The following is a 26,639-nucleotide window of genomic DNA, read 5'->3' as shown; positions in this document are numbered from 1 at the left end:
CCTCCCTTCCCTCTGCTGCAGTAGGAGGGAGAGGGCCGCACCTACCTGCCTCACAGGGCTGCTGGAGAGAGTGAGATAAGAGCTATGAAGTCTGAAGTCACAGGAGCCGGTCCCAAAGCTCATCTGTGTCAAGAACAGCGGCCAGCACCAGGCAGGGTGGCGCACGCTGGGGCCGAGGCAGGAGGATCCCAAGTTCAAAGCCAGCCTCAGCAATTTAGCGAGGCACTAAGCCACTCAGTGAGACCCTATCTCTAATTTAAAAAGTTAAAAAGGGCTGGGGACAGGGCTCAGGGGTTAAGTGCCCCTGGGTTCAATCCTTAGCACAAAAAAAAAAAAAAAAAAAAAAACAGCGGCCAGCAGCCAGCTCACGGTCAAGATCTCTGTCCATCTGTCCATGCGGGCAGTTGTCATGACTGCTCCTGGATGGGAGGAGGGAGGCGGAGAGGTTTTGGTGGCGTGCCGGACAGAAAGCTTCACTCAGAACGAGGACAGATGGGCCTGGTGGGTCTGTCTTACCGTCCTCTGGTGGAAGCGTAGGTTGGTACACTGCTTCACAGAGGTTCGAACCCGGGTGAGCTTCTCTGTGGGTCATTAAAGGGAAACACGTGCAAACAGCAGACAGCAGGTGCGTGCAGTCACCAGGAAGGGTCAGGAGAGCCCGGCTCTGGAGAGGGCTCCAGGCCACCCAGCGAGGTGGCCCAGCAGGACAGTGCACCGAGCAGGCACCAGGCCCTGGGTGCCGGCACCCAGAGAGAGGGTGGCATTCCAGAGTTGCTGGAGACACTGACATGGCTCAGGGAAGGGAGTCTGGAGGGACGTGGATTCTCCCCGCAGCCTGAAACTCGCAGAGGCAGGGAGCTGTCCCCGACCCTGAGCCGCTCAGTCAGGGAGAGCTGGTCTCTCACTGCAGGGGCCGGCTGCAGCTCTGCAGCGGTGGGAAATGCCGACCTGCTCAGTTCTCCTCCTTCCTCTGGGGTCAGTTTGACTGTTATGTCCCTTATCCAACCTCCGTCTCCTCTCGATCCATCGGGAGTCTCATCCTCTTGAATCACTATTCATCTTTGCTTTCAATCAGCTGAACCTTTTGGATGCGAGTAGCTGAATCCCAAATGGAACTGGTTCAGGAAAAACAGTGGGAACCTTAGATGAGAAGAACACAAGGATTCGTGTGGACTTCAGGCACGGGTGACTCTAGGCGTCTGAATGATGTCATCAGAAGTCTCTCTACTGACACTGACTATGGCTTTCCTATCTGTTGGCCTCATTGTTAGGCCGTCTCTCTACTCGTAGGAGAAAGATGGAGCCAGCAGCTGCCCCCTCATCCCTCCAGTAGCAAATCCAAAAGAAAACTAAATGCCTTGTCCCCCAGAGTTCCAATAAAAGCCCCAGGATTGCTCCCTCCTGGCTGCCCCACTCTCAAGCCATCACTGGGCCACGAGATGCTCTGGTTGCCCAGAGTCACACGTCATTCACTGTGAGGTGAAAGTGGCCTGCCTGTTCCCTCCTCCCTGCCCACACCCTCAGGGCCTCAGAGGACAGCTCTGACGGGGAGGAAGGACACAGAGAGAGAGAGGGGCCCACGGAGTCTTGTCCTCACTGTAGGGTAACACAGGTTGCGCACCAAGCAAAGCTTGGAATTGGGTGGCTTGGGGTCTAAAAATGACACAGAGCTGGACTTTTTAAGGCCTGGAAGAGAGGGCAATTCATTTATTATCTAGACGCCCGAGTGTGGTCTGTGAAAAATGTGGCCTCGGTTGCCAAAGGATCCAGCCTCAAATTGCTCACTTTTCTGCCACTTGTAAACTGTGTGAGCTGGGGAGGGCACTCAACCTCCCTGAGCCTCGGACTCTTCTTCTGTGAAATGGGGATCATGGGACCCTGCCACTGTGGGGTGTGAAGCGTTCTGATTGGTCAGTCCTGAGCCCCTCCCCTCCCTGAAGCCCTGAGCCCTGTGGATTTTTCAAAGGGAAGTCCAAGCCTGGCTACCTGGGTGGTGGTACCCTGATTCCAGAAGTTGAGGCAGGAGGATTACAAGTTCGAGGCCAGCCGCAGCAACTCAGCGAGGCCCTAAGCAACTTAACAAGACCCTGTCTCTAAGTAAAAAATAGGAGGACTGGGGATGGGACTCAATGGGAGAGTGCTCAGGATTGAGTCCCCAGTTCCAAAAATAAAATAAAACAGGGTGAAGGGGGAGGAGCAGACACCAGAGTCCTGCGCACACTGCAGCTACCGCTCAGACTCTCGTGGTCTCCTGGCCGGCCCAGCACCCAGCAGCGGCCAGGCAGGCCATAAAGGGGTGGCTTATTGGCAAATGCTAATAAATAACCAAGTCTCCGAGTAATGACTATTATCAGAGTCTCGGGGGTGAATCTTTGCCCCTGGGTGGAGCCTGGACCTCTCTAAGAAGGAAAAACAGGCCAGTGAGTCAGACAGACCCGAGTTCAAATCCCAACACTCTCATCTCACTCACTCACTTGTTCATTTATTCATTTTTAAAAAAAAAACATGATGAGGCTCTATGATGTGCACAGCTATGAGTCAGACAAAAACCCCTGTCTCCTGGATCTGACATTCTGGGGGAGGCAGGGAGGGAAGAAGGAGACAGATGATAAACAAGTGAACAAAGCAATAAATGAGGTCACGTCAGGAAACACTGGGAAGAGGGGGGGGGGAAACATGGCTCAGTAGCAAGGAGCTGGGTAGCTGAGTTGCAGCGGTTCTGTTAGGAAAGCCTTTTTGAGGAGATGACATCTGATTTGAGACCAGAATCACAAGACACAGCCAGCCATGAGATGATCTGTATAAGGTTCTTTGGAGCAGAGATGTCAAGTGCAAAGGCCCTGAGGTGGCTCCCTCCAAGAACTGACAGGAAGTCACTGTGAATAGCTGTGCAAAGTCAGGCGAGATACTTAGCCTGTATGAGCCACTGGAAAGTGAAGATGACCATAGCCACCCCTGGGAGGTTTCAGTGAGGATTTCATCAGGCAACAGTTGTAAGAAGGCTGCCGATGTGTGTGGCAGACAGTAAGTGTTCAATAAACACCAGCTATTCATTTGAACAGTAGAAAAATTTTTTGTTGTTTTGCTTTGTTTTTTCATTCCTGGAAATCAAACCCAGGACCTTGTGCATGTTATACAACTGAGCTGTGACATAATTATTAATTTGAGGAGGAAGCAATGAGCCTGGAGAGTCAGTAGGATCAGGAAAAGGAGATTTTCTGGTTAATCCTTCCAGTATCTAACTTCAGGATATAGTATGAGCAGAGTCCTAGGAAAGAAATTCTGAACATGCCTCTGGGGCACCTTGGATACCAATAATAGTAATTAGCATTATTTTAATAGCTGCCGGTTTTCCTTGAGCACCTACATGCACCCTGGCCCAAACACTGAAGTCCCTCTGCCTCTGGGACAGGCTCTATTATTAACACCCTCATTTTTAGATTTTATTTTTTATTTTTATTTTTTTTATTTTTATTTACTTATTTATTTGGTACTCGGGATTGAACCCAGGGGTGTTTTACTGAAAGACCCTAGCCCAGTTAGCCCAGTTACCTAAGGCCAAGATATGAAATCAAGATACCGGGCTTGTCATAAACAGGCTCAGGCACCGGATGTGCTTTCCATATAACTGGTTGAGAAAGGACAGAGCACCCACATCCTGAGGCATGAATGAATAAACAGGAACAGATAAGCAGGAACAGAAAGAATAGAATGCAGACCTGTGGTTTTTGGAATGCAGACCTGTACCCCCTAGGTGGCCTATATGCTAGATTTAAACAAACCAATAAGAAACCTGTTGCTTCCCCCGCGAGCGAAACCTGTCCCAAACCCTATAAAAATCTCTGTATCCCCAAGCCCGGTGTGCCAGTTCACCAAAGCTCCGGCTGAGCTTCTGCTGGGCACCCGCAGGCGCCTGTGTCTCAATAAACCACCTCATGCTTTTGCAGCCAGTGTTTCGTGTGATTCTCCTTGGACAGGGTAACGGGGGTCTTTCATAAACGGGGTGTCTTTCATTACCAAGGAGCTACACCCCCATTTCTTTTTACCTTTTATTTTAGGACAGGGTCTTGCTAAATTGCTAGGCTGGACTTGAATTTGCCATCCTCCTGCCTCAGTCTCCTGAGTCTCTGGGATTGCAGGCTTTCGACGAGGCACCTGGCTGCATCCTCATTTTACCGGGGATAAAAGCTGAAGCTCGGAGCTGATGGTCACAGAGCCTGGGCCGGAAGCCAGGAGGCCAGCCCTGGGCCCGCTGCCACCTACCTGGGACCTTTGCCCATTGCTCCACTTTGCGGGCAGAAGGCTCTTTGGCCTCACCTCGCACCGTCACGGTTCCCCCAGGGAGGGTGGCGGGGTGGGGAAGGAGGAGGAAATCCCTGGGTCCCTGCGCCCTTCCACCACCACCACCACCACCGACCAGGGACTGGGGAAACGGGGCTGGGGCGGCTGCCCAGAGGCGGCGGTGGGCGGGGCCGGGGCGGGGCCGGGGCTGTGGGCGGGGCCGGGCATCGGCGGTGGGCGGTCCGGGGCGGGGCCGGGGCTGTGGGCGGGGCCGGGGTTGTGGGCGGGGCCCGGCGGCTTAACTGCGGGGCGACCCATCACCTTGAGCGTAGCGCCCAGCGAGACGCTCCCAGCTCGGTCCCAGGCACAGCGCAGCGTCATGAAGTGTCCTCCGGACACCCGCTCCGGTCACAGCCCTGCCTGGAAGAAGCTGCTTCTCCTAGGTGAGTGAGAGAAATCGATTCCCCATGGGTTGGGGACAAGGAGGGGACATCCCCAGGAAGAGTCTCCGTGCAAGTCAACTGCTCTGGTCAATTTAAAGACCAGGCAGCCAGTTCACGGCGCTCTTGAACCACACCCCCTCCACCCCAACCGGCGACACTACGGACCCCTTTACCAAGGAGGACAGTGAGGCACCGAGTGGGGACAGGGCACCTACTCCAGACCACAGGGGCTGGCCGATGGCACCACCGGAACCCAGAATCCCAGCCCAGGCCCTTTCCACCAGAGCACCCTGTCTCACCGCTGCTGTCCACGAGCCAATAAAACAATAAGAATAATGAACTCTAGCAGTAACGGTGATATGCGGTCGCGGTACCTGAGTAGTCTATGGCCAGCCCCTTCTAGGGCTTTCCAGGCAGGAACATAACCCCTTCGGGCAGGGGCCGTAGGATCCCCATTTCACAGAAGAAGAGACCGAGGCTCAGGGAGGTTTAGTGAGTGCCCTCCCCAGCTCACAGAGCTTGGAAGTGGCAGAAAAGTGAGTAATTTGAGACTGGATCCTTTGGCGACTGAGACCACACGTTTCAGAGACCACACACGCACGGGCCTCTAGATAATAAATGAATTGCCCTCTCTTCCAGGCCTTAAAAAGTCCAGTTCTGTGTCACTTTTAAACCCCAAATCACCCAATTTCAAGATTTGCTGGGTCCCCAATTCAGCCTGCGAGGACAAGACTCTGTGGGCCTCTTTTCTCTGTGTCCTTCCCCCCAGTCAGAGCTGTCCTCCGGGACCCTGAGGCCGTGGGCCGGGAGGAAGGGACGCGCAGGCCAAGTGCATCCCGCCTGTCCCCGTGAGCTTCACCCACCCTGTCCTTCATCTGGGGACATACAGGTTGAGTCCCCTCCTCCCACACTCCAAGGTCTCCAAGAAGTTCCCCTCAAGCCACCTCCCTGGGGCATGCACCAGGTCTCCTCAAAGAAGCCTCACTGGGTGCCCTGCCGCCCCTCTCCCCCCCAGGAGCCCCATCCCCTCCCCAAGGCCTTGGGAGCTGGCAGGGCAATGCGGGAGCCCCCGAGGCTAGAGCTCAGCTGGGAACCGAGGTTCCTGGTTTGTTTTGTCCTCAGACTTTTAATTTTTAACTATTCTCAACTTTTAAGAAGACAAAGGATGAGATTTCAGAGCTGGAACCGCATAGATGATTCCAGAACTCTTACTTTAGAGAAACGCAGTTATTTAGATAGCACTAAAAAGAAGGAGATTAAGAAAGAGAGCCAGATGCTCATAGACATGGTCAAGCCGGGAGACAACTCGCATTCAGTATAATGAGCAGGTGCTGTGCCCCTGGGCAAAACAGGGGCCAGCTGACCCCACCCCTCGCCAAGGATGGAACCCAGGGCCTCACACAGCTTACAAGTAAGGCTCGACCACTGAGCCCCGTCCCCAGCCCTTTTTAGTTTTTGAGACAGGATCTCACTGAGTTGCCCAGGCTGGCCTCTAATTTGCCATCCTCCTGCCTCAGCCTCCTGAGCAGCTGGGATTATAGGGGAGCCCCATGGTGCCCAGCCCAGGATTTCTTTGGGGGGGTAATGAAAATGTTCTAAAGTTGATTGTGATGATGTTTGTACAATCCTCAAGGGAAATGTGCCTCCCCAAATGGTCACCTTTGAGCACTAGCATGCAGGTGGTGGGGATATGCAAAGCCCCTCGGTTGCACACTTTAGCTGTTGATGCAAAGAGTGGATTCTCAGTGTTCTGGTCACAGGCTGTGAAGTCATGCATGTGGGAATTGGCTCAGCTGAGTCATTCCACAATGGAGTTTTAAAACACCAAGTGGTACACCATAAATATATAAATTTGTACTCGCCAATTAAAATAATTAATTAACCTTTAGAAAGAAAAGACGATGTTATTGCTTATCAGAGTACCTCGGCCAAATATCCCATCTGCTTCTAAACGTCCTACCGCACACTGGCGTATAACCCGCTATGATTTCAAAATGATGAAACATGTGTGGCTGAGTAAATGATATTCCTATGGATTCTGCGTCAACAAACTATAGATTATCTGCAATTATATATAGCTACATATATGTGCCAATGTATTTTTGGAAAGTCTCAAAGCAAGGTACAGAAAAGCAGAAGAAGGAAAGTCGCAGAGAGGAGGCACAGGTGATGGGTCAGGTCCTTGGTTTCTCCACCACATTGCAACACAGCCAAGGGGCCCCCTCACCAGTGTGGAACCTTGTTGTTTGGACTTTCCAGCCACCAGAACCAAATAAACCTCTTATCTTTATAAAGCACTAGCCTCGGGTATTTTGTGATAGCAACACAAGACAGACTAAGACCCCAAGTCTGAGACTCAAGCCTGCTGTGCCTTGGCTTCCCTGCCTATAAAACAGACTGTCACACCTATGACATCAGACACAGCTGTCTTAAATTCCCCGACTCTGGTTTCTTATCTGTCATGGGTATAATAGTCGTATCAATCAGGGCTGAGGCAAGAAACAGACGGTCTAATGCCAGGGAGAGAGGAGTCACCCACCGGCAGAAGCCAGCCAGCAGCCACAGGCCAGGGGACCCCAGGCCATTGCCCGGGGAAGTCAGCCTTTTGGGAAGCAGAGCAGACAAAGGTGCTGGCCCTGTGGCCGTGGCACGGGGGTGCTGGGTGCTTTGCGGGGTGGATGCAAAGTACGGCTGGATTGTGACCCGTGTGGCACCGGGCACCTCGTCTAGCTGGGATTGTTGTGCAGCGCCATGGCCAGCCCCTGTGGGCAGCATCTCACTGTGGTGTCCTGTCCCTCCTCCCGCCCAAGGCATCCTGCTCGCCTGCAGCACCTGTTCTGCGTCCCTGGAGCTGCCCCTGGCAGAGGGAGGCGGTGGCCGCCCGCCTGTTCCCAGGAGCCCCGATGGCCTCCGCACCGTGAAGCAGCTCCCAGGGCGCGAGGCCCAGCCGGCAGCCGTGGCCTCTCCCGAGGGCCTCCGAGGACCAGCTCACATGGGCAGGGAGTGGCTGGGCGCCCGGGGCCCCCTGCTCATCACCAATGTGACAGCCCAAGATGCGGACAGCGATGCCACGGTGCTGGGAACCAGCAGGGGACAGGGACGCGCCAACAGTGAGTGCAGCCCCAGGGCGGGGGCGGGTCGTGAGATGACAGCTGGCCGTGCCTGATGCCCTATTTCTGTTCCTGTCTAAATGCTGATCACACCTTCTAGACGGCTCCACCTCCCACGGGTCTCACGGGCAGCCGACAAGCCATGAGTGGCACTTGGCCCACGGAGGACCCCAGGGCCGGCGGCTGTCTCGGCGGAGGTCCTGCCTGCCGTGGCTGGGCGCCCTCTCCTGCTCCAAGCCCAGCCAGGCACCGCCTCCTCCCGGAAGCCCTCCCGGAGCCCCTGGCTGTGCCCAGGTCCTTTTCGCTTCTCACACTGCGCTCAAGGTGGACGTGGGCTCTGGGTGGAGGTCCCAGCCTGTGCCACGGTGTCAGGCGGCCCAAGTTCAAATCCCAGAGGTATCCCTCTCCGTCCCTGAGGCCTGGCCCCAGGATCCCCAGATCTCAAAGCCCTTTCCCTGAGAAATCGTGGAAAGGGAACGCCGGACCCTTGGGTCACCCCCTCGCTTGCTCCCCGCTTCCCACTCCTGCAGCCTTAAAGTCGGTTCCCCCGAGGCAGCCAAAGGGATGCCCTTCACACCTAAGCCAGCCCTCTTCCCTCCTCTTCAGAGACTCCCACCTCCTTCAGAGGGTGCGGGGCACACACCTGTAATCTCAGCAGCTCGGGAGGCTAAGACAGGAGGACCTCGAATTTGAGGCCAGCCTCAGCAACCACAACAACAACAAACAGTTCTCCCCACAGCCCAGGGGTCCCGCAGGGTCTCACGACCTCTCAGATCTGCCTTTCTTTGACCTGAACTGGGCTCGCCCCACCTCCAGTCCAACCCACCCGCCATCTTTGTCTTCACAGTTCTTACCTCCCCCCAGCTATGTATGCACCCACCGGTCCACCGATTATCCCCCCACTCCCTCTCCCACTCCGTCAGGCGGCTGTCTATCCTCTTGCTGCTGAGCCCAGGGTCCTCGATTTGCTTCACCCCGAATTAGCTGCCCATGGGGAGCTGGGAAGGGCTGGGGGTGCCCAGGAAGAGAAGGCAGGGGCTGGTTATCCCCATGGCCACGGAGCGCAACCCCACTGAGCAGCTCAGGGCCTGGTGGGGGACAAGCCCCATGCTCCCACCCGAGCCCCTGGGGGTGAGGGCGAGGGCAAGGGGCACCAAAAGTTCTGTCCACTGTGGTCTCAGCGGGCACCACCCCAGGCCAGTGGCTCGGGGCTCCTTCGCGGGTGGATGGATGAGCGCGGCCTCCGCGGAGGGCAGAAGCGAGCCTCCCTGAGCAGCCTCCACCCCGTGGCCTTGCTCCCTGTTCCCACAGACAGCCCCAGGCAAGTGCAGCTGTGGACATCCCCCAGCGCCATCCAGAACGTCATCTACAGTGACCTCAACTTCTCGGTGATCATGGCGTGGACGGTCACAATGGACCCCGAGCCCGAGCTGACCTGGACCCTCAACGGGAGGCTCTGTGGCACCGGAGAGGAGCTGTTCATCCGGCGGCTGTCCCGGGAGCTGCTGGGCACCTACGTGTGCACGGGCAGGAACAGCCAGCAGCTGCTGTCCTCCCACCCTGTGACCGTCTCGCTGCCACCTGAGCCACGTGAGTCCCCCCCCAGGACCCCTGCTGCACCAGCTGGTTGCGGCGGACTTCAGGGCTCTCCTGAGCACCTTCCAGAAGCCTGGGACGCCCTTTTTTTTGGATCAGGGATTGGATCCTGGAATCCAGGGGCCCTGAATCTCGGAGCCCCCTCTCCAGCCCTTTTTACTTTTTATTTTGAGACAGATTCTTGCTAAGTTGCTGAGGCTAGCCTCAAATTTGAGATCCTCCAGCCTCAGCCTCCCGAGCCGCTGAGGTTACAAGTGTGCACCTCCGCGCCTGGGTCTGTGAGACCCCTTCTAGCCAAAGTGTCCTCTGTCCTTCCCTCCAGCAGGCCAGCTGTGGCTGAGGCTGAAAGAGGCTGACACTAATGAAAGCCCAGGACAGGGTCTGCACCGGGTCCCAGCTCCAGCCCTCTCTCCCCTCTGCGCCCCAGCACGCGCCTGCCAAGCGGATGGATAGATAGACAGACAGACAGACAGACAGATAGATAGATAGAATAGATAAATAAGTAAAAAAAAAAAAATAAGTTTGAAAACAGAAAAGAAAGACCCTGCGGCTTCCAGCTGGTGGGGAGGTGGGGGCCAGGCTGCGGCGACCCCTCGGGGAGGAGCTTGGCAGAGGCCGGGATGGGTGGAGGCCGGTCCCGGGTGACCCAGAGGTGGAAGATGGGAGTGGGGATGTGCGGGAGGGCGGGCAGCTCTGCACCCTCGCTCCTCCCTGGTCCCCAGAAGTCGACGTGGAGCCCACACCTGCGTGGCCCGTTCGGCACGACCCCGGCCTGACCCTGACGGGGGCATCTGCCATCGGACTCGTGGTGGTGGCCAGCGTGGGCGGTGTGACGCTGCTCGGCATCGCGGTCTTCTTCTGCATGAAGAACCTATGGTACCGCTGTCCCTTCCCTGTCCACTGGGCCCGTCCACTGTCCCCCCACCACAGACAGAGCTGGCTCTGTACCAAGACAGACCCAAACAGCCGGGTGTGGCAGTGCCCACCTTGGATCCCAGTGACTAGGGAGGGAGGCTGAGGCAGGAGGATCACAGGTTGGACACCAGCCTCAGCAACTTAGGGAGGCCCTCAGCAAGTTAATGAGACCCTGTCTCAAAAATTTTTAAAAATAATAAAAATAAAAAGGGCTGGGGGTGTGGCTCAGTGGTAAGAGCGGAGCTGGGTGAGATCCCTGGTACTAAAAAAAGAAAGAAAAGAGAAGGAGCCAAGGACTCCATCAGAGAGGGTCACCCTGACCTCCCGTGTGCCCGGCTGATTCATCAGTTCAGGAAGCAACATCAGGCAACAGAGAGGCGCTGGGTGCCTGGGCTCTACCACGTCGGCACTTACCCTGAGCCTCAGTTGGCCAATCTGCAAAGTGGGACCAGGATAAAAGCACCCAGCACCCAGGGTTGATGTGAAGAGGGCTGGATCCCACAGCACCTGAAGCAGTGCCGGGGACCCAGAGGGGCTGCCCGGTCCCCTCCTCACACCTACCTCAGCCCATCCTGTGCCACGGGCTGCGGTCCCAGGGGATTAAGCATGAGGAGTCCCTCGGGGACCCCGTGTCCCGCTCGGGGATGCCCGTGATACCCACGTTGAGCAAGGAAGACCTGGAGAGTGGGCCAGATGAGGTTGAGTGGCCCGGAGGGAAGGCCTGGAGGGGGGCAGGGAGTGTGGGGGCCGGTGCCACTCGTCCAGCAGGGAAGGAGCCACGCGGGGACCTTCCGCGGAGGTCACTGAACACTGCTGAAGACTCGGGCCTCCAGTGGGGTGGCACCAGGGCTAGGGCTTCAGGTCTGACGGTGATGGTGACTCTCCCTCTGTCCCCCTGTCTTCATCCCAGCACTGACTGACAGAGGTGACGAGCGTGCAGCTGGCCCGTGACCTCGGGAGGCGAGAGGAAGTCCTGGCTCGGGGAACAGGACAAGCTCCTGAGCAGGGGGTCCTCGGGGACCTCCTCCCTCCTGGTTCCCTGATGATTTGCCGAGAGCCCAGGACTGCTCCTCTCTGTCCTGCCAACTGCCCGGGCCCCGACTGTCCAGCTCACCGGGCCCTTGAAAGCTACCTAAGCAGGCCGTCTGTGTTTCTCCCACATTTGGAGCTGCAAGTAAAAGAAACTCACTAACGTAACCCCCAAAATAGGGGGGATGCCAGATACTGTGGCCTGTCATCCCAGCGGCTCAGGAGGCTGAGGCAGGAGGATCACAAGTTCAAAGCCAGCCTCAGCAACTCAACAAGGCCCTAAGCAACTCAGCAAGACACTGTCTCTAAATAAAGTATTTTGAAAGGGCTGGGGTGTGGCTCAGTGGCTAAGAGTCCCTGGTTTTAATCCCTGGTACCAAAGAAAGGGGTGGGGTTAAAATTTGGGGTGAACTCAGGGACAGAGTGCTTGGCTAGCATGCATGAGGCCCTGAGTTCCAGTGTCAGCACTGCAAAACAAACAAACAAATAAAAATAAATGTAAAGGAAGACTTTAATATTAGGATCCAGGAGGATTTCCAAGAATCCTAGGCGTATCCGTCAGCATCTGCTAGGTAACAAATGGCCCCCAAAATAAAGCAACTTGAAAACAACCATTTATTTGATCACAATTCTGTGGGCGGTCGGTCAGTTCGGGCTGAGCTCTGCTGGGCAGTTCTTCTGGATGCTGCCAGGCTTGTTCCTGCGTCTACAGTCAGGTGATGGGTCGCCTAGAGCTCTGGGGACTAGGACAGCCTCCACTGAGGCACCGACCTCAGGCCTCTCCCATGTGAACTTGTCCTCCATCAGGTGTTCCAAGCTCATTCCCATGACAGAGTCAGGGCTCCAAGGTGGGGGAGCAGGTGCTGCAGGGACACTCGAGGTCCAAGCTCAGAGCTGGCACACGATCATTCCCGCCACATTCTGCTGGTCAAAGCAAGTCACTGGCCGGTCATTGCAGGGGTGAGGAGACCAACTCCACCTGTTGCTGAGCAGGGTCGCAGGCGTGGCCATTTTGGCAATCTGCCACCACCAAAGGCAGAAGTGCGTGGCTGCCGCTCTCAGCCTGTCACTGCTGCGCCTCCGTCCCCTTCTCCAGGCCACGGGCTCCGCACAAGGGTGTGGCACTGTCTCCATCCACGTGGAGAGATGGTCCGTGCTAACACCTGTGTTCAAGGGAGCAGCCCAGCTCAGCTGGCCGTGGGGCCGCGCACGGTGCCAGCTGATGTCCAGGTCAGCCCTTCTGTGCGGCTCATAGAGCTGGGGGACTTGGCTCATCAGCTGGGCAGACCCCAAAATATGTCCTATGTACATGGAGGTCGTTTTTGCTCAAAAAAAAAAAAAAGAAAGAAAGAAAGAAACTTTCCCAATGCAGAGAAGATGGGGAGGTGGCCACAGCCCCCAGAAATCCATGGCTCAGATGGAAATCAGACACGGAAGGGACTGGTCTCGCCAGCCAAGCCTCACAGATGGCAGGGACATCATCGCCAGTGGCCCTTGTGTGCCAAGGTCCAGCCCCGGCTGGGGGCAGTGAGGGTCCAGGGTGGTCCTGGAGGAGGAGTGGCGTCGGTGAAAGAAGAAGAGTCCGGCGACAGGCTGTAAGTTAGGAGCCGCCTCCAGAAGACAGCTCCCTGCCCCTGGAGGGACCTTTATTTTTATACCTTTTTTATAGGTGCTTTTTCGGGTAGTTAATGGAGAGCTTCACAGCCCAGAACTTTTTGATTAACATAATTTTCAAGAGTTACAATCTCTCCTGACATACACTGATTACCTAGATATTGAGTACCTTGTTCAAAGTATTCTTCTGTGACCTTAGACAATTTTCACCTCAATCACTAGGTGCTAGGTGAGGCAGCTAGACTACGTGACTCCTGACCTATTAGGCACTTCTGACTTTAAAGCACACCTATGATTATTTCATTAACCTTTAACTTTAAAGCGTACTTATGATGATTGGTGAGCTTTCTTACTTCTAAACTAAAACCCCAGTAAAACACACTTAAAGTAGTGAAAGTCTATATTTAAAAGCCTTCTACCCCGAAGTGCCTCTAAAATAGATCTACGTTCACTTTACATGACTCTCTTTTCAATTTCCAAGGTAATCTCCTGTCTCTGTGTGACCTAATCAACTGCTTTCTTAAAGAACTTCCTTGATCTTTGGTCCACGCACACCGATTCCTGTGTCTTTGTAATCTTTAACTAAAGGGCAGGCTTGGCACCTCGACCCACCTGTCATTCATATTAACTGTGTGTTTTCCAGTTTCATCTTAAGTTTCTGCGTCAGGCAGAGGAGGGTCTCTTGGTTGGGGAATGTATATTTATTAGCCTCTTGTCCTGGGGGGGATCCCAGAAGCTACACAGGGGGGACCTTGTACTGTGGGCACAGCGACTGTTTCTCTGTAGCTAGGAGCTGTACAGGTTGTGGCTTTAGGATGGGGGGGGGGGCTAGTGTAAATAGTTGACCGTGGGATAAACATTTCTCGTTGTTCAGGTTGGGGAACACACCATGGTTTGAATCCTGGGAGACACTGAAACGCACCTCAGGGCCGGTCTCCACTGCATCCTTAGTCTCATTCTGGAATTTTCCTGCAATCTCACGCAACACGTACTCTTATTATTGATTGACGCACGCCCTGTTGTCCGGATCATGAGGATCACAAACAGAGCGCTTGACATTCCCGATGGCTCCGGTTTCCAGGGGGTGGGCCCTGCCCAGCACCCCCCACCTGTGACCCCGTCAGACAGCGGGGGCAGGACCCTTCACCACTTGTGCGGATCTATCATCCGAGAGCATTCGGTGCTTCCCCGACCAACGCGAAGCCCCCCGACACAGGAAAACGATTAGCAATGGCTGTCCCCACCTGAGCTCAAATCCTGTCCCTGAGGACGCTCCAGGGGAAGGCACCTGAAGTGACCCCTGCAGTGTGCTTCCTTCCTGTGCACACTGAGGACAGGAGGACGCAGCTCCATTTTTCAGACAAAGCCCGGGAGGCTCAGAGAGAGGTGGAGTGACTTGCCCAGGGTCACACAGGTGGAATGTGAGGCCTGGTCTCTGACCTGGGCCACCTGGCTCTGAAATCCCTGTGTCCAATACTGCATTGTCCTGTGGCCCCCTCCCTGGAGCCAGGGCCCCCTTCCCCTTCTCTGTCAGATAAATGGCATTGTGCTCAGGTACAGAGGACAAAAGTGAGGCTCAGAGAGGGAAGGCAACCTGACCAGTATCACACAGCCTTGCATGATGCCAGGTCAAGTCTGCCCAATTCCAGAGCCCGGCCCAGTCAGCACCTCCCAGTAGAACTTTGCACTGGTGGAAATGGTCTGGGTCCGTAGTCTTAGGTCACCTTCCAGACTAGTGCCCCTTGGTATGTGAATAGTGCAACTGAGGAACTGGGTTCTTAAGCTTCTTTACCTCTAATTCATCTTAATTTTAATGCATAGAGGCACCTGTGGCTAGTGGCTATTGTATTAGACAACGCAGCTCAAAATCCTGATATTATTTTTTGACACTGGGGATTGAACTCAGGGGCACCTAACCGCTGAGCCCCATCCCCAGCCCTATTTTGTATTTTATTTAGAGACAGGGTCTCACTGAGTTGCTTAGAACCTCGCTTTTGCTGAGGCTGGCTTTGAACTCTCGATCCTCCAGCCTCAGCCTCCCGAGCCACTGGGATTCCAGGTGTGCACCACCGAACCCAGCTTCTAAATACTAATTTTCACAAACAGGAGTAGTAATAGTCCCCAGCAGCCACACGTGTCCTTGCCGACTCCGTGGCCGCCCTGGGAGGCCTTCGCTGGTCTGTCCGAGGGTCGGGACTTGCTGGAGAGCCCCTGGCACCCTTCCCACCCGAGTGTTCTGTGAACCTCTTCCCCACAGCTCCAGAGCCTGGCTGTGTCCCAGAGGCGACATTGCAGACGCTGCCTCGTCCAGTCGTCCGCTGACCAATGCTCCGGCAATTCCCACTGCCCTTTAGAACAGCAGGCAAGGGGGCACTGTGACAGTCCCTCCATTGTCCCCTGGGAAAAGCTTCAAATTTCCCCAGAGAGAACTTCCTGGCTACCCCATTGGTAAATGTCACCCCTGGGTCACAGTCTCACTCACCAGACTGTATCATTAAGTCTTTGTGTGGACATTGGTTTCTCCTGTCCATTAGACGGCCAGCCCCGTGACTTCCGTCACACAAGAGGGGCTTCGTGACGGTTGTTGAGTGAATAAGTGAATGAGAGATGAGACTGCGGCACCAGGGACCTGGGGGAGGTCATCTGAGGACCCTTCCTGCACCCGAGGCTCCTCCTTCCTTAGGATGCTACGCGGCCCAGATGCAGGACGGGGACAGCCTGGAGAAAGGCTCCCTGCCTGCCCTTGGGGACACAGACTGAAGGTCATTCCGGTCACTTCCACTCACCTCCCATCACAGAACGTGGTCCTGTGGCCCCTCAAGGTCCAACATGGCCTGTCCCTCACCTGCTGATGCCCCTCACCTCACTCACACCACGCTCCACCTCCCAGCCACGCTGCCCTGACTCAGCCCAGGCTCCCAGGTGCTGGTGCCTTCGCTCCGTGAGAAGGGACACCACATCCGTCCTGGTCCCTGTGGCCATTCAGGGACCAGGCTTCTCCCAGCCTGGTTTCTGCTCTCCTCTGGGCCACCTGAGACTGTGAGGACTCACCAGAGGCTCTGAGAGGGGTCGTTGAAGCGAATGCTAGGGACAGCCTGCCAGTCTCCCTCACTTCGGTACTTCTCGGGTTCCCTCCGACCACCGGGCATTTGCGCCTGCTGTTCCTTCTGCTTGGAATGCTGTCCTCTCCTCTCTTCACCCCATGCATCCCTACTTATTTAAAAATCCCATCTCGCTCTTGTCTGAATTGTGTCCATCCAGCAAACTTCTCCTCAAAACTGATCCAAAGTGGCCATTTTGGCCTGGTGCGTGGTGCACGCTGTAATCCCGGCAGCTCGGAGGCTGAGGCAGGAGGATCACAAGTTCAAAGCCAGCCTCAGCAACTTATCGAGACCCTAAGCACCTCAGGGAGACCCTGCCTCTAATGAGACATAAAAAAAGGGCTGGGGATGTGGCTCAGTGCTTAAGTGCCCCTGGGTTCAGCCCCCGGTACCAAAAGAATAATGCTAATAATAACAATAATAATAACAAAACCGAGGGACACACTTGTGCATGCTGAGGAGGGGGAAGGACTAAGGGACACACAACATCAGAGACCAGGTCATGGCCAAAGCTGTTCATTCATTCAGGGACACACTTCCTGCAGTGGCTGATCTGGGGATGACAGGTGGCCAGCCCTCCTGGCCTCAGTTCAGCGGTCGGGGCTGGGGACCCAGCAGGTCAGGGTCCGGGCCAGAGCAGAGCAGCAGGTCTGGCCCCGGAGGGGGCGGGGGCGGGCAGGGGGCGGGGCGTCTGGACCACGTGACGGGGAACCTGGGAAAGCCGCTGTTCCCCGAGGGCTGTGCTCCGGCAGCCTCGAGGGCTCAGGGGTCCTTCTGTCCCGGTTCCCGGGGTCTGGAGGGTCGGGCTCTAGGACGGGAAACTGATCAACCCCGAGAAGTGGGAAAGTGACCGCTTCCTAACGTCACTGCCCCAGCGCCACCAAGCTGGCAGCCCAGTGGGACTCAGCCCCGTCCCCACGGTGCGCAGGTGGGGCCGGCCAGAGAGGGCGCTGCTCAGCCCTGGGGTCCCATCGGGCTTCCTGGATGGCGGGGGGCTTGGCCCGGAGCTGAAGGGTGAGCAGCCACTAAGGGGGCACAGAGGGGGGAGAAGGGTCCAGGAGACGAGGACACAAGGACACCAGGACACGAGGACAGGATTCATCCAGAGGAAATTCCTCCGAGTTTCCAGGGCTGCGGGGGGTGGGGGGCTTGGGGGAGTGGACGGCTGGATCCCTTGGGATGTCCGCCAGGTTCCAAGAATAGGGACAATGTTCTGGCAGAAACCCCACAGTCCACCCCAGGGTGTGGCCAATTAGTCATCAGATGGAGAGGAGGATTCTGTGTGTCACTTCCTCCCCCCACCCCCTACCCCCACCCTTGAGAAGACCTGGAATTTTAGAACAGCCCTGGGAGGCACCACACTGCACCCCAAAGGGACCGGGAATGTGTGGGGGCTGTGGGACATGGGGCTGGGGGTGGCCGCCTGGGGAGCCAGCCAGTCATGGAGGACCAGAAAGGGTGTCGTCACAGCCTCCTTCCCAGGTCTTTGTGCCTAGCCTCAGAGAAGAGAGAATCCTTTATTCTCTGCACTCCCAGGTCCCTTTGGGGTGCAGTGTGGTGCCTCACAGGGTTGTTCTCCAAATTCTGTGCCTTCACCAGCACCGCCATCCACTCTCTGTCCCCTCCACAGCACCACTCAGGGAACGGGACAGGGATCATCACTACACTCTCCATCTGAGGAATGTGAGATTAAGCAACGGTGAGATCCCTCCCCTGCCTGAAACTCTATAGCTCCCCGCTACCCACAGAAATCGATTAATTAGGAGTAATGCAGGGGGGTCTCCCAAGCCCCCAGACACCAATACCTCTTGTTGCCATTTGCTAAGCAGCTGCATAAGTACATCATTATTATTATTATCATCATCATCATCATTATTATCATACTGGGAATTGAATTCAGGGGCACTCAACACGTTTCTAAATAATTTATTTAGCCATCACAATGCATTTTTACTTCATGGATAAGAACGAAAGAGGCAGGAAAAATGATACAGGTTGCTCAGGATTCCAGCAACCTGTATCATTTCATTAGTGAAAACAGAATTTGAACCAAGGGAATCCCGGAGCCCCAATGTCACCTCTGGTCTGTGTCCTTCCCCCCTGCAGGCTTTCCTCCTTTCTCTCCCCACCCCCACTAAGCCCTCCCACGTAGACCCTTTTGGAAAAATCTCCACATCTAAAACGTAAAGGAAAATGAACTTCAGTGACGATCATGAGCGTCCCTTGACCCTCTGCGGGAACCACTGCCCCCTCAGCCTGAGCTCTGCACGGCTTCAGCAGCATCCCCCAAGACCCCAGAGATGCCCTCCCTTGATCCAGAGGCCGGTGTCTAGGAGCACAGGTGAGAGATACTATGGCACATCCAGGAAATGGAAGGGACGTGGTTTTCTAGGATGGAACAGTTTGATAAAGATTGGAAACACCTGAAAGTCCCTTCCAATGAGGACAGGTTCAGAAATTACGGTGCTGTCTAGGATATCTAAGAACAGGAGGTTTATAAAGTTTATTTAGCTCACAGTTCTGGAGGACGTTCCAGAACAGCGGTCACATCTGCTTTGCTTCTGGCACATCATAACCTAGGTGTCACACCGCATGCTAGAGAGCTCTGGCTTCTATAGCCATCGACCTATTTACTCATCACCATTCATTTGTAAATGGATTGACTTATTCACGAGGCAAAGCTCACAGGATTGATCACCTCTCAAAGGTCCCTCCTCGACACACCATGAACAGATCACAGAGGATCAAGTTTCCCACACGAGGGAGAACACATTTCAACCACAGCAGGGCCCTCGGGTTCTGGCAACTGCACGGCTGTGACCGCAGGAGCAGAGAGAGGGCAGGGGAGCCTCAGCGCCAAGGTAGCCAGGTAGGCTGCTGGGTGGAACCCAGAGGGGGGTGTCCGCTGCTGCTCCTTTCTGGGAACGACTGTGTCCCCACAGGAATGAGCTCTGGCAAAGGATCCCCCTCAGCCCTCTCCAGAAAAGGAGGAGACCCGAGAACAGCCCCCAGTGCAGAGCCCGACTCCTTCTCCGAGGACGTGCGGCCCGGGATCACCTGGTCGTCGGCCACACACCGTGGTGGTTTAGGGGGGTGGCTGCCCCCTGTCTTCTGCCAGGATATGGGAGTAAAGCAAGGCTTCCAGAAGGATCTTCCTCTAGGACAAGGCCGCACCAAGGGCCTGTGAATCGAGTAGTGGGAACAAAGCACACACTGCAGATTTGGGGGGTGCAGCCAGGCACGGTGGCCGCCCCTGTGATCCCAACTCAGGAAGCTAAGGCAGGGGACCACAGGGTGGAGGCTGGACAGCAGAGGGGGCCGAGATCAGGACCACGGAACAAGAATGGGGCACCCAAAGAAGGTTTATTGGGGTGCGCTCTCGGGCGAGGATCACCGGTCCCCAAAAGGGTGAGGGCCGGGGACGTCGGCCGGGAAAGGCAGGAGCCATGCTCATAGGGAAGCTGGAGGTGGGGGGGCCTCGGCCATCTAAGCTGCAGCTGCCCACCGCAGGCTGGCCGGCCGGGTCTAGGGCACCGTGTCTGTCCAGGGTTGTCAGGGCTGATGTGGGGTGACAGGGCGGCTGCTTCAGCCAATGGGAACCCTGGTGGCTGGGATCCGTTGCCATGTCAGCTTCTGACTGGCCATTGGTCTCTTCAGCCAGGGGGACAGTCCCCGCCCACAGCTGCCATGAGAGGGGGGAGGGAAGGCTGCCCACCCGACATCCCGACCTCTGATGTCCCAGGGCTGCTTCCTCCAGGGGCCTGGTCTAGGGGAGGCCAGGGGTTGGGGGCCGGTGGGAGGCGGCTGGAGGAGCAGGTGATTCACCGCCACCTGGGAGACTTCGCTGATTCGGTTTTGGATAAATCTGAGGGGACAAGGAGCAGAAATTAGCAAGACACAGATCAGGGGGACGGCCCACAGTGGGACCCAACCAAGCAGCCAGGGCGGAGCTCCACCAGCCCCGGAGGAGCCAGGTGGACCCTGCGATTGGGTTCTTCACTCGGCCGATGTAGCGCGTCCATGTTTCCCTCTACTAGGCCGCTCCGTCGAGCAATGGCAACCTCTGTCAGCGCTGAATAGGTCTAGGACCCGCCTGTTTTGGAAAGTGACCAGCACAAGCCACGTTCTTTGTCTTTGGAGAGATGCCGGGGAGCGGGCAGAGGCTTCCACGCCAGCTGTGGTGTTTCCAGCTCTTTAGTTGTGGTTAAGCTATGGCCCAACGCCCGGCCCCGAGGCCCCAGGGACGAGGCAAGGGAAAAGACGAAGCAAGGCAGCCGGTCCAGATCTGGTGGGTGGAGGCTCCAGGAGAGAAACTCCGCCTGCCCAGAGTGACATCCGAGGATCCAGGGTGACAGGGTGCAGGAAGGAGCCGCAGTGGAGGAGTGGATGGCTTTCTCAGCACCCCGTCCCACCAAAGGAAGAGTCCTGGGGTGCACGGACTGGGGAGGATGCTGCCGTGGTCACGCTGCACCTGGGGGCGGCTTGGGAGGCTCAGCAGGTGGAAATGTTTTGCTGCTGCTTCAGGGGATTGTCAGAGAGGGGAATCCCCGTCAGAGAGGCGACACCCCCGTGGGAATTGTTAAGGGGAAAGGTCAGAGGGACTGCCCTTCAGGGGGACGATCCAGAGCAGCACACAGAAAGCCATCAGAAATACCACTGACCCTAGGAGTGGTAGCCCCTGCCATCCGAGGGCCAGCCATGAAAACGGGTCCCCTTCTCTCCTCGGGGGCCCCTGGTCGGTGAGCGAGGGCAGTTTCTTTCTGAGGATTTCTTTCAGGTTGGCCACCGCTGGTCCTGATGACCGGGTCTCACCATCTGGGTCCCCTGTTCCTGGAAACGCCAGGAAGGGATGAGGCAGCACCGTTCAGGTGGGGGCACCTGCGGGAACAGATCCAGAGGAGGAGTGGGAGGCCACAGGTGAGCTCAGTGGGTCCCCCCAATGGGATGAGCAGGACTTGGGGCTGGGCCAAGCCTGAGGCGAGAAACGTGGTACCCAGGGGAGAGGCCTGGCGTCTGGCTGATCGTATGGGGTCCCGTCCAGCACGGTTGGAGTGACCGAGGAGGGAGTTCCTGGTTGGAGTGGACCCTCCGAAGGCGCGAGTTCTGCGGGGGCAGGAAGGTGGTGGTCCATAGGTTCCCGGAGGAGGCGGCTGCGGAGCGAGGTGGGGTCAGGTGGGTGTGAGGCCAGGGGCGGGGGCTGGACGGGAAGGCAGTGGTCATCAGGGAGGGGCAGCCGGGGAGCAGTTGGAAGGGCTGAGCCCTGTGGGGGCTCCAGGGCAGCTCGGATTCGGGTAAGAGCTCGGGGAGGCAGAGGGGGCCAGGAGACTGGAAGCTCGACGGAGAGTTTGTCAGCTGGTCCTTGAGGGCCCGGGGGCCGCTCAGCCTTCCCCGGGGACTGTGGCCTGTAAGGACGCGGAGTCCCAGGAGCTGTTGGGCTGCCTGAGGAGTGAAGGCACGGCCATCGTGTGACTGGATGGACGTGGGGAGGCCGGGCCTCGGGTGATCTGCTCCATGAGGACTGAGGCCACAGTGTCTGGGTCCCTCGGGCTGTCGGGAAGGCCCAGTCCATCCTGAGAAGCTGTCAACCAGGGCGACCAGGTGTCGGAACTTTCCGTGTCTGGGCGAGTGAGTAAGGTCTACCCGCCAATCCTCTCCTGGTTGGTGTCCTCGCACCCGATGAGGGGGGACCTTGGGTCGCAGGCCCCTTGAGGTGTAGAGAGGACCCTGTCGAGCTTGTGGCGTGGCCGTGTTGAGTGCAGTCAGCCTGCGGGAGGTAGGAGGGAGGGGGTGTAAGGGCTGGGACCCTGGAGGAAGGGAGGAACCACTTGGTGGACTAAACGGAGATCCTGCACTACGCGGTGAGCTCCTGACGGTGTGCGGACAGGTAGGACCAGAGTGTTGCAGGGAGAGGCTGTGGAATAAGGAGGCCTCCATCCAGGAGCCCGTTCGATGATGGGCTCGTGTCCCCTGCGGTGAGGGAGAGAAAGGGGACGTGGAGGTCTGGAGGGGAACTTAGAGGGGGGCTTCAGCTGAATCTGCACCGGTTGGTGGTTGCTGCTCTTCCAGTTTGGAGGTGCCCCAGACTTGGGGGGCTGCGAGGCCTGGTGGGAGGGGTGAGTGGTGGTAGGGGAGGGGTGTCCATAGCGGACTGAATCAAGGGGAGGAGGAGTTGGGAGTAGGGTCATGGGGTGAGAGCTGGAGGGGAGCCCCCAGAGCTGAGAACACCTCGTCCTAGGAGGGGGAGTGGACAGGAAGGGAACTAAAAAGCACTGGGTAAGGGGACGTCCCTCTAGGGAGCGCGTCAGAGTGGCCGTTTTCTTTGGGAAGCAGGATGTCCCGTCTGTCCCCATGACCGAGATCTGGGAGGGATAGACAGGCCCGGAGTGGACAGGCAAGACGGAATAGGTCGCCCGTGTCCACAGGAAGGTGATGGCCTCACCGGCTACCTGGAGCCGTACCCTGGGCTTGGGAGGGTCATCAGCCAGTCCCAGAAGCCCAAGAGAAGGGACTGCCTGTCCGGCCATACCCCGATGTCGACGCTCTGGAGTGGGACCAACCAGGGGACAGTGACTCTTCCAATGTTGTCCCAGCTGCTTGGCGCTGGGGCACGGCTGAGAAGGGGACCACGAGTTAGGGCACTGGGGGGGGGGGGCAGTGGCCTTCTTGTCTGCATTTGAAGCAGGCCCTGGGTGGGGAAGATTTCTGCAAACCCCTGGGAGCCCCCGCTGGGGGCCAGAGCTGGCCACAGAGCTGCCCCAGGGCTTGTGTCTGGAGGCCCCCCGTTTCGGTGAGCGGCCTGCCGGCTGAGTTCGGCTGATTCCTCACCGGCACCGTGAACTTTAAAGGCCATTTTCACCAGATCTCGGGTGGGGCCTGGGGACCATCCTCAGCCCACATTAGCTTTTTTCTAATATCGGGAGCTGGCTGGGTGACAAATGAGTGGCCAGAACGGTCACCCCAGAGGGAGAATCAGGGTCTAACCTAGTCCAGAGAGCGAGGGCCTCCGTCAAGCAGGTAAGGGACATTGCAGGGCTCTCACAGGCCCCGAGGGACTTAGTTTATTCAAATTAACAACCTTATTAGGAACTGCCTGCCTGCCTGCCTGCCAGCAGACGCGGCATCATCTGGGCACAGCCGCGTCGGCCCTCTTCTCCATCTTGATAGTCCCGACCAGGATAGGTGTCGGGGACCACGGCCACGCCTGTAGGCACGGTGTCATCGGTCAAATGAACCTGGTCGGCATGGTCCCGTGCAGCTACCTGGGTGAGGTGGAGGCGAGGGTGACATGGACTTATGCCACGTAAGGCCACAGGCTTGGGAAAGGCACTTAAATTCTTTGACGTAGGCAGTGGGTCAGCAGAAAGGGAGCCTAGGTGTCTCTCGATTTGGGAGAGGTCTTCTGGGGAAAAGGGACAGGAACCCGGACGATGCCCTCAGATCCTGCCACCTGGCAGAGAGGACAGAGGAGTTCAGCAACAAATGATGGCCCCAGTACTGGCCATTCCTTCCTCTGTGATGGCCTCAGAGCCAGAGGCTTCCTAGGACCAAAGACTCTTCACCTCCCAAGATGAAGGTGGGAGATTTGTCCCCAGAGCCACAGCCCAGATGAGGACTCTCCAGATGCCCATGCAAGGGACTAAGCACCTGCCCATGTTGACCAGAGGGGAACGCCTGAGGGGGACGAGGCCGTTGTGTGTGCAGCCTTTCTCCACCCAGAGCTCATACGCTGGAGAGATCATGCTCCCTCCTCCACGGAGAAGCCCTGGGCCAGGACTGATCTGGGGCAGCCCATTATCCAGACCAGGGATGGGCCCAACCAAGAAGAAGGGCTAAAGGTAAAGAGATGTCAAGAGGCCTCAGAGACCCGGGATGGGCACTGACTGGGGAGGAGCCGGGAGGGAGGGTGGTCTCACGGGGGGGGGGGGGGGGGGCGGTTCCGGAGGAGGAGGGTGGGGCAGGAGGGTCTGCGGGTGGTGAGGAGAGTGTCTGGGGAGGTTCAGGGAGTGGAGAGGGTCAGGGTCAGGAGTGAAGTGGCACCCCCTTTCTCCACAGAAAAGCCCTCTTCACCATGGCTGATTTCAGGACTGTCAGCAAGAGAGTTCAGTGTAGATAAACTTCCCATTTTCCTGTCGCCCTGTTTACTTGGCCACTGGCCAAGAAGATACCAGCCCTCTAGGTGCTGGACACCCCGTTACTAGTTTTTCACAAACGCATCAAGTATAGTACTTTGAAGAAATGTGCAAACAAGGCCTCTGGCCTTGGGCTGGGCTTCACAGAGATGTCTACATGTTTAAGATAAGTTACAAATGGGCTCCATGGTAACAGCTGGCAGGGGAGGAAGGAGAGGGGAGGAGAAGCCCCCGCCTTCTCAGGTGCTGTCCTTGAAGGGTTAACTTGCCCAGAACAGTGAGAGAAAAAGCTGCTTTATGTGAACTTCTGCAGACTGGGAGCTTTGGAGCCCCTCCCCTGACATGCTGGGTATAAAACTCCGAAACTCCCTGAACTCGGGGTTCAGGGGATTGATTGATGACAGCACAGGCTGTGTCCCCTGAACCTGGCTGCAGCCGAATAAAACTGTGTCCTGCTGTCTCGGGTGCCCTGCCTCGTGTGTCCCTACAACAGGAGCAGAGGGGACTTGGGAGGACGAGTTTCTTTAGCCAGGAGGACTTGGAAAGTGGAGCAGAGAAGCAGAAAGCCGGGAGTGCGAGTCCCAAGAGGCCTGAACATAAGGAACCTCCAGCCACTTTTCCTTCTGTCGGCAGAAATGGCCCAAATCAGTGAGGACTTTAAAATCAAAAGTCCCCCCAGGAGGCCACTTAGAGCCATTATCTAAAGTGTATTGTGGGATAGAAGAGGAGCCATTTACGCATAAGTCCCCAGCGAGTCCCAGCTTGGGAAAACACTCCCCAAGGGAGTTTCAGGTCCAGAGAGGACTCTGTGTTTCCCATGAGGACCGACCCGGGTGAGCAGGGAGGGAAACGGCAACTACCTGCTCTGCTCCCCGAGAGCCGCGGCCTGGCCAGGGATTGAGAGGGCTCCGCAGTCCACTGGGGGCCGGGTGGGGAGGGGAGTCTCTGCAATCACAATCCGGAGGGAGTCGAAGATCAAAGAGAAAGGACTCACCCCACGTCCTGATCCATCGGATGAGGGCGGGTGGGCTACAGCTCCCTGTGGAGAGCCCTGTGGAGAGGAGCAGCCTCCACCCCAAAGGGAAGGCTTCAGCTCCTCCCGTGTCGGGTCTCGGCACCAAATGCAAAGCAGAAAGGGCGCGAGATCAGGACCCCGGAACAAGAAGGAGTTCCCAAAAGAAGGTTTATTGGGGGCACTCCCAGGCAACGGTCCCCAAAAGGGTGAGGGCCGGGGACATCGCGGGGCATCGAGTCTGTCCCGGGTTGTCAGGGCTGATGTGGGATGGAGGGGCGATTGCTTCAGCCAATGGGAACCATGGAGGTTGGGGTCCGTTGCCTTGACAGCTTCGGATTGGCCATTTCCCATCTCCTGGGTCAGGTGGAAAGTCCCCCCCCCACAGCCGCCATGGAAGGGGAGGGGAAGGGAAGCCTGCCACCCCACAGAGGCCAGCCTCAGGAACTTAGCAAGACCCTGTCTCAAGAAGAAATATAAAAAAAGGCTGTGGGTGTGGCTCAGTGATGATTTTTTTCTATGTCAGCTTCTGCTAGATGTTGCTGCAGTAACAAACAAGCCCAGCATCTGGGGGCTCACTTGATCAGTTCCTCTCTCACGTTTCATGTGCACTGCAGGTCGGCTGGGGGTCTTTTCCATGTGACATCATCTGGGATCATGGCTGAAGGAGCAACACCCTCTGGGACAGGCAGTTATTGTGACTGATTGAAAAAGAACCATGGATGAAGCAAGAACTTTTCAGGCTCAGAACTTCTGCTGGGAATCAGCTGACCTCACTTTAGCTCACATTCTGTTGCCTAAGCAAGTCACATGACAGTGGAGCAGTGACCTCCTCCTGCAGGGAGAGCAGCAGATCACTGGGAACCATAAGACTATCCACAAACCTTCCCTGACCCCACCGTGGTATGACCTTCCGGAATCTTCCACCACCCACTCTTGGCTATATGCAATAGAGAGCACTGAAGGATGGAGGCAGGAGAGCTAACATGTCACCTGCAGAACCCCCAGGACAACCAGAGAGCAGGACGGTGCTCCGCAGGGGGCACTGCCAGCTCCCAGAGGCTGTCCTGGACTGGATTGTCCCCAACCCCACCCTAGTGGACCAGACACAGGGCCGCCATGTTGCACATGCAGGGTTCCCCATGGACGAGGTGTGACTGGCCTCCCTCTGGAGCCAGGTGATGAGGTGCCCTTCACCACTCACTCCTTCCACCAGGCCTGCCTAAGGGGTCATTCCCTTGCCAGGCTGCCAGTTGGCACTGTCATCTCCAGAGGCAAGCTGATTGGTGAGACCTAGTCCACAGCCAGGCAGCTTGCTACAGGAAACACTAGAGCTGAGAGTTTGGGGACTTCAGCCTTGAAGGGAGGATCATGAAGAGGAGAGTTTGAAATGTTGGGTAACCACAGAG

General features: G+C 56.8%; 1 protein-coding gene across 1 annotated transcript; it reads left to right on the top strand.

Annotated features, from left to right (window-relative positions):
• The first annotated feature begins 4,660 nt into the window (after positions 1-4,660).
• Igsf23 (immunoglobulin superfamily member 23) lies at positions 4,661-11,265 on the top strand. Its single transcript, XM_077792793.1, has 6 exons — positions 4,661-4,724; positions 5,494-5,572; positions 7,620-7,834; positions 9,146-9,424; positions 10,156-10,306; positions 11,256-11,265. The coding sequence occupies exons 1-6, from the start codon at positions 4,661-4,663 to the stop codon at positions 11,263-11,265; spliced, it is 798 nt and encodes a 265-aa protein (XP_077648919.1).
• The last annotated feature ends 15,374 nt before the right edge of the window (positions 11,266-26,639 follow it).

The sequence above is a fragment of the Urocitellus parryii genome, chromosome 15 (assembly GCF_045843805.1).
Source record: "Urocitellus parryii isolate mUroPar1 chromosome 15, mUroPar1.hap1, whole genome shotgun sequence".
NCBI classification, from domain to species: domain Eukaryota; kingdom Metazoa; phylum Chordata; class Mammalia; order Rodentia; family Sciuridae; genus Urocitellus; species Urocitellus parryii.
Note: the sequence above shows the minus strand (reverse complement) of the source record. Positions and strands in the feature narration are given on the sequence as shown.

What these genes read in the sequence shown, in the direction of transcription:
- Igsf23 (XM_077792793.1), top strand. Translation starts at nt 4,661, where the DNA reads ATGAAGTGTCCTCCGGACACCCGCTCCGGTCACAGCCCTGCCTGGAAG. An exon ending in AGTGCATCCCGCCTGTCCCC is followed by an intron (nt 5,573 to 7,619) that starts GTGAGCTTCACC and finishes GCCTGTTCCCAG; the next exon opens with GAGCCCCGATGGCCTCCGCA. An exon ending in GGGACAGGGACGCGCCAACA is followed by an intron (nt 7,835 to 9,145) that starts GTGAGTGCAGCC and finishes CTGTTCCCACAG; the next exon opens with ACAGCCCCAGGCAAGTGCAG.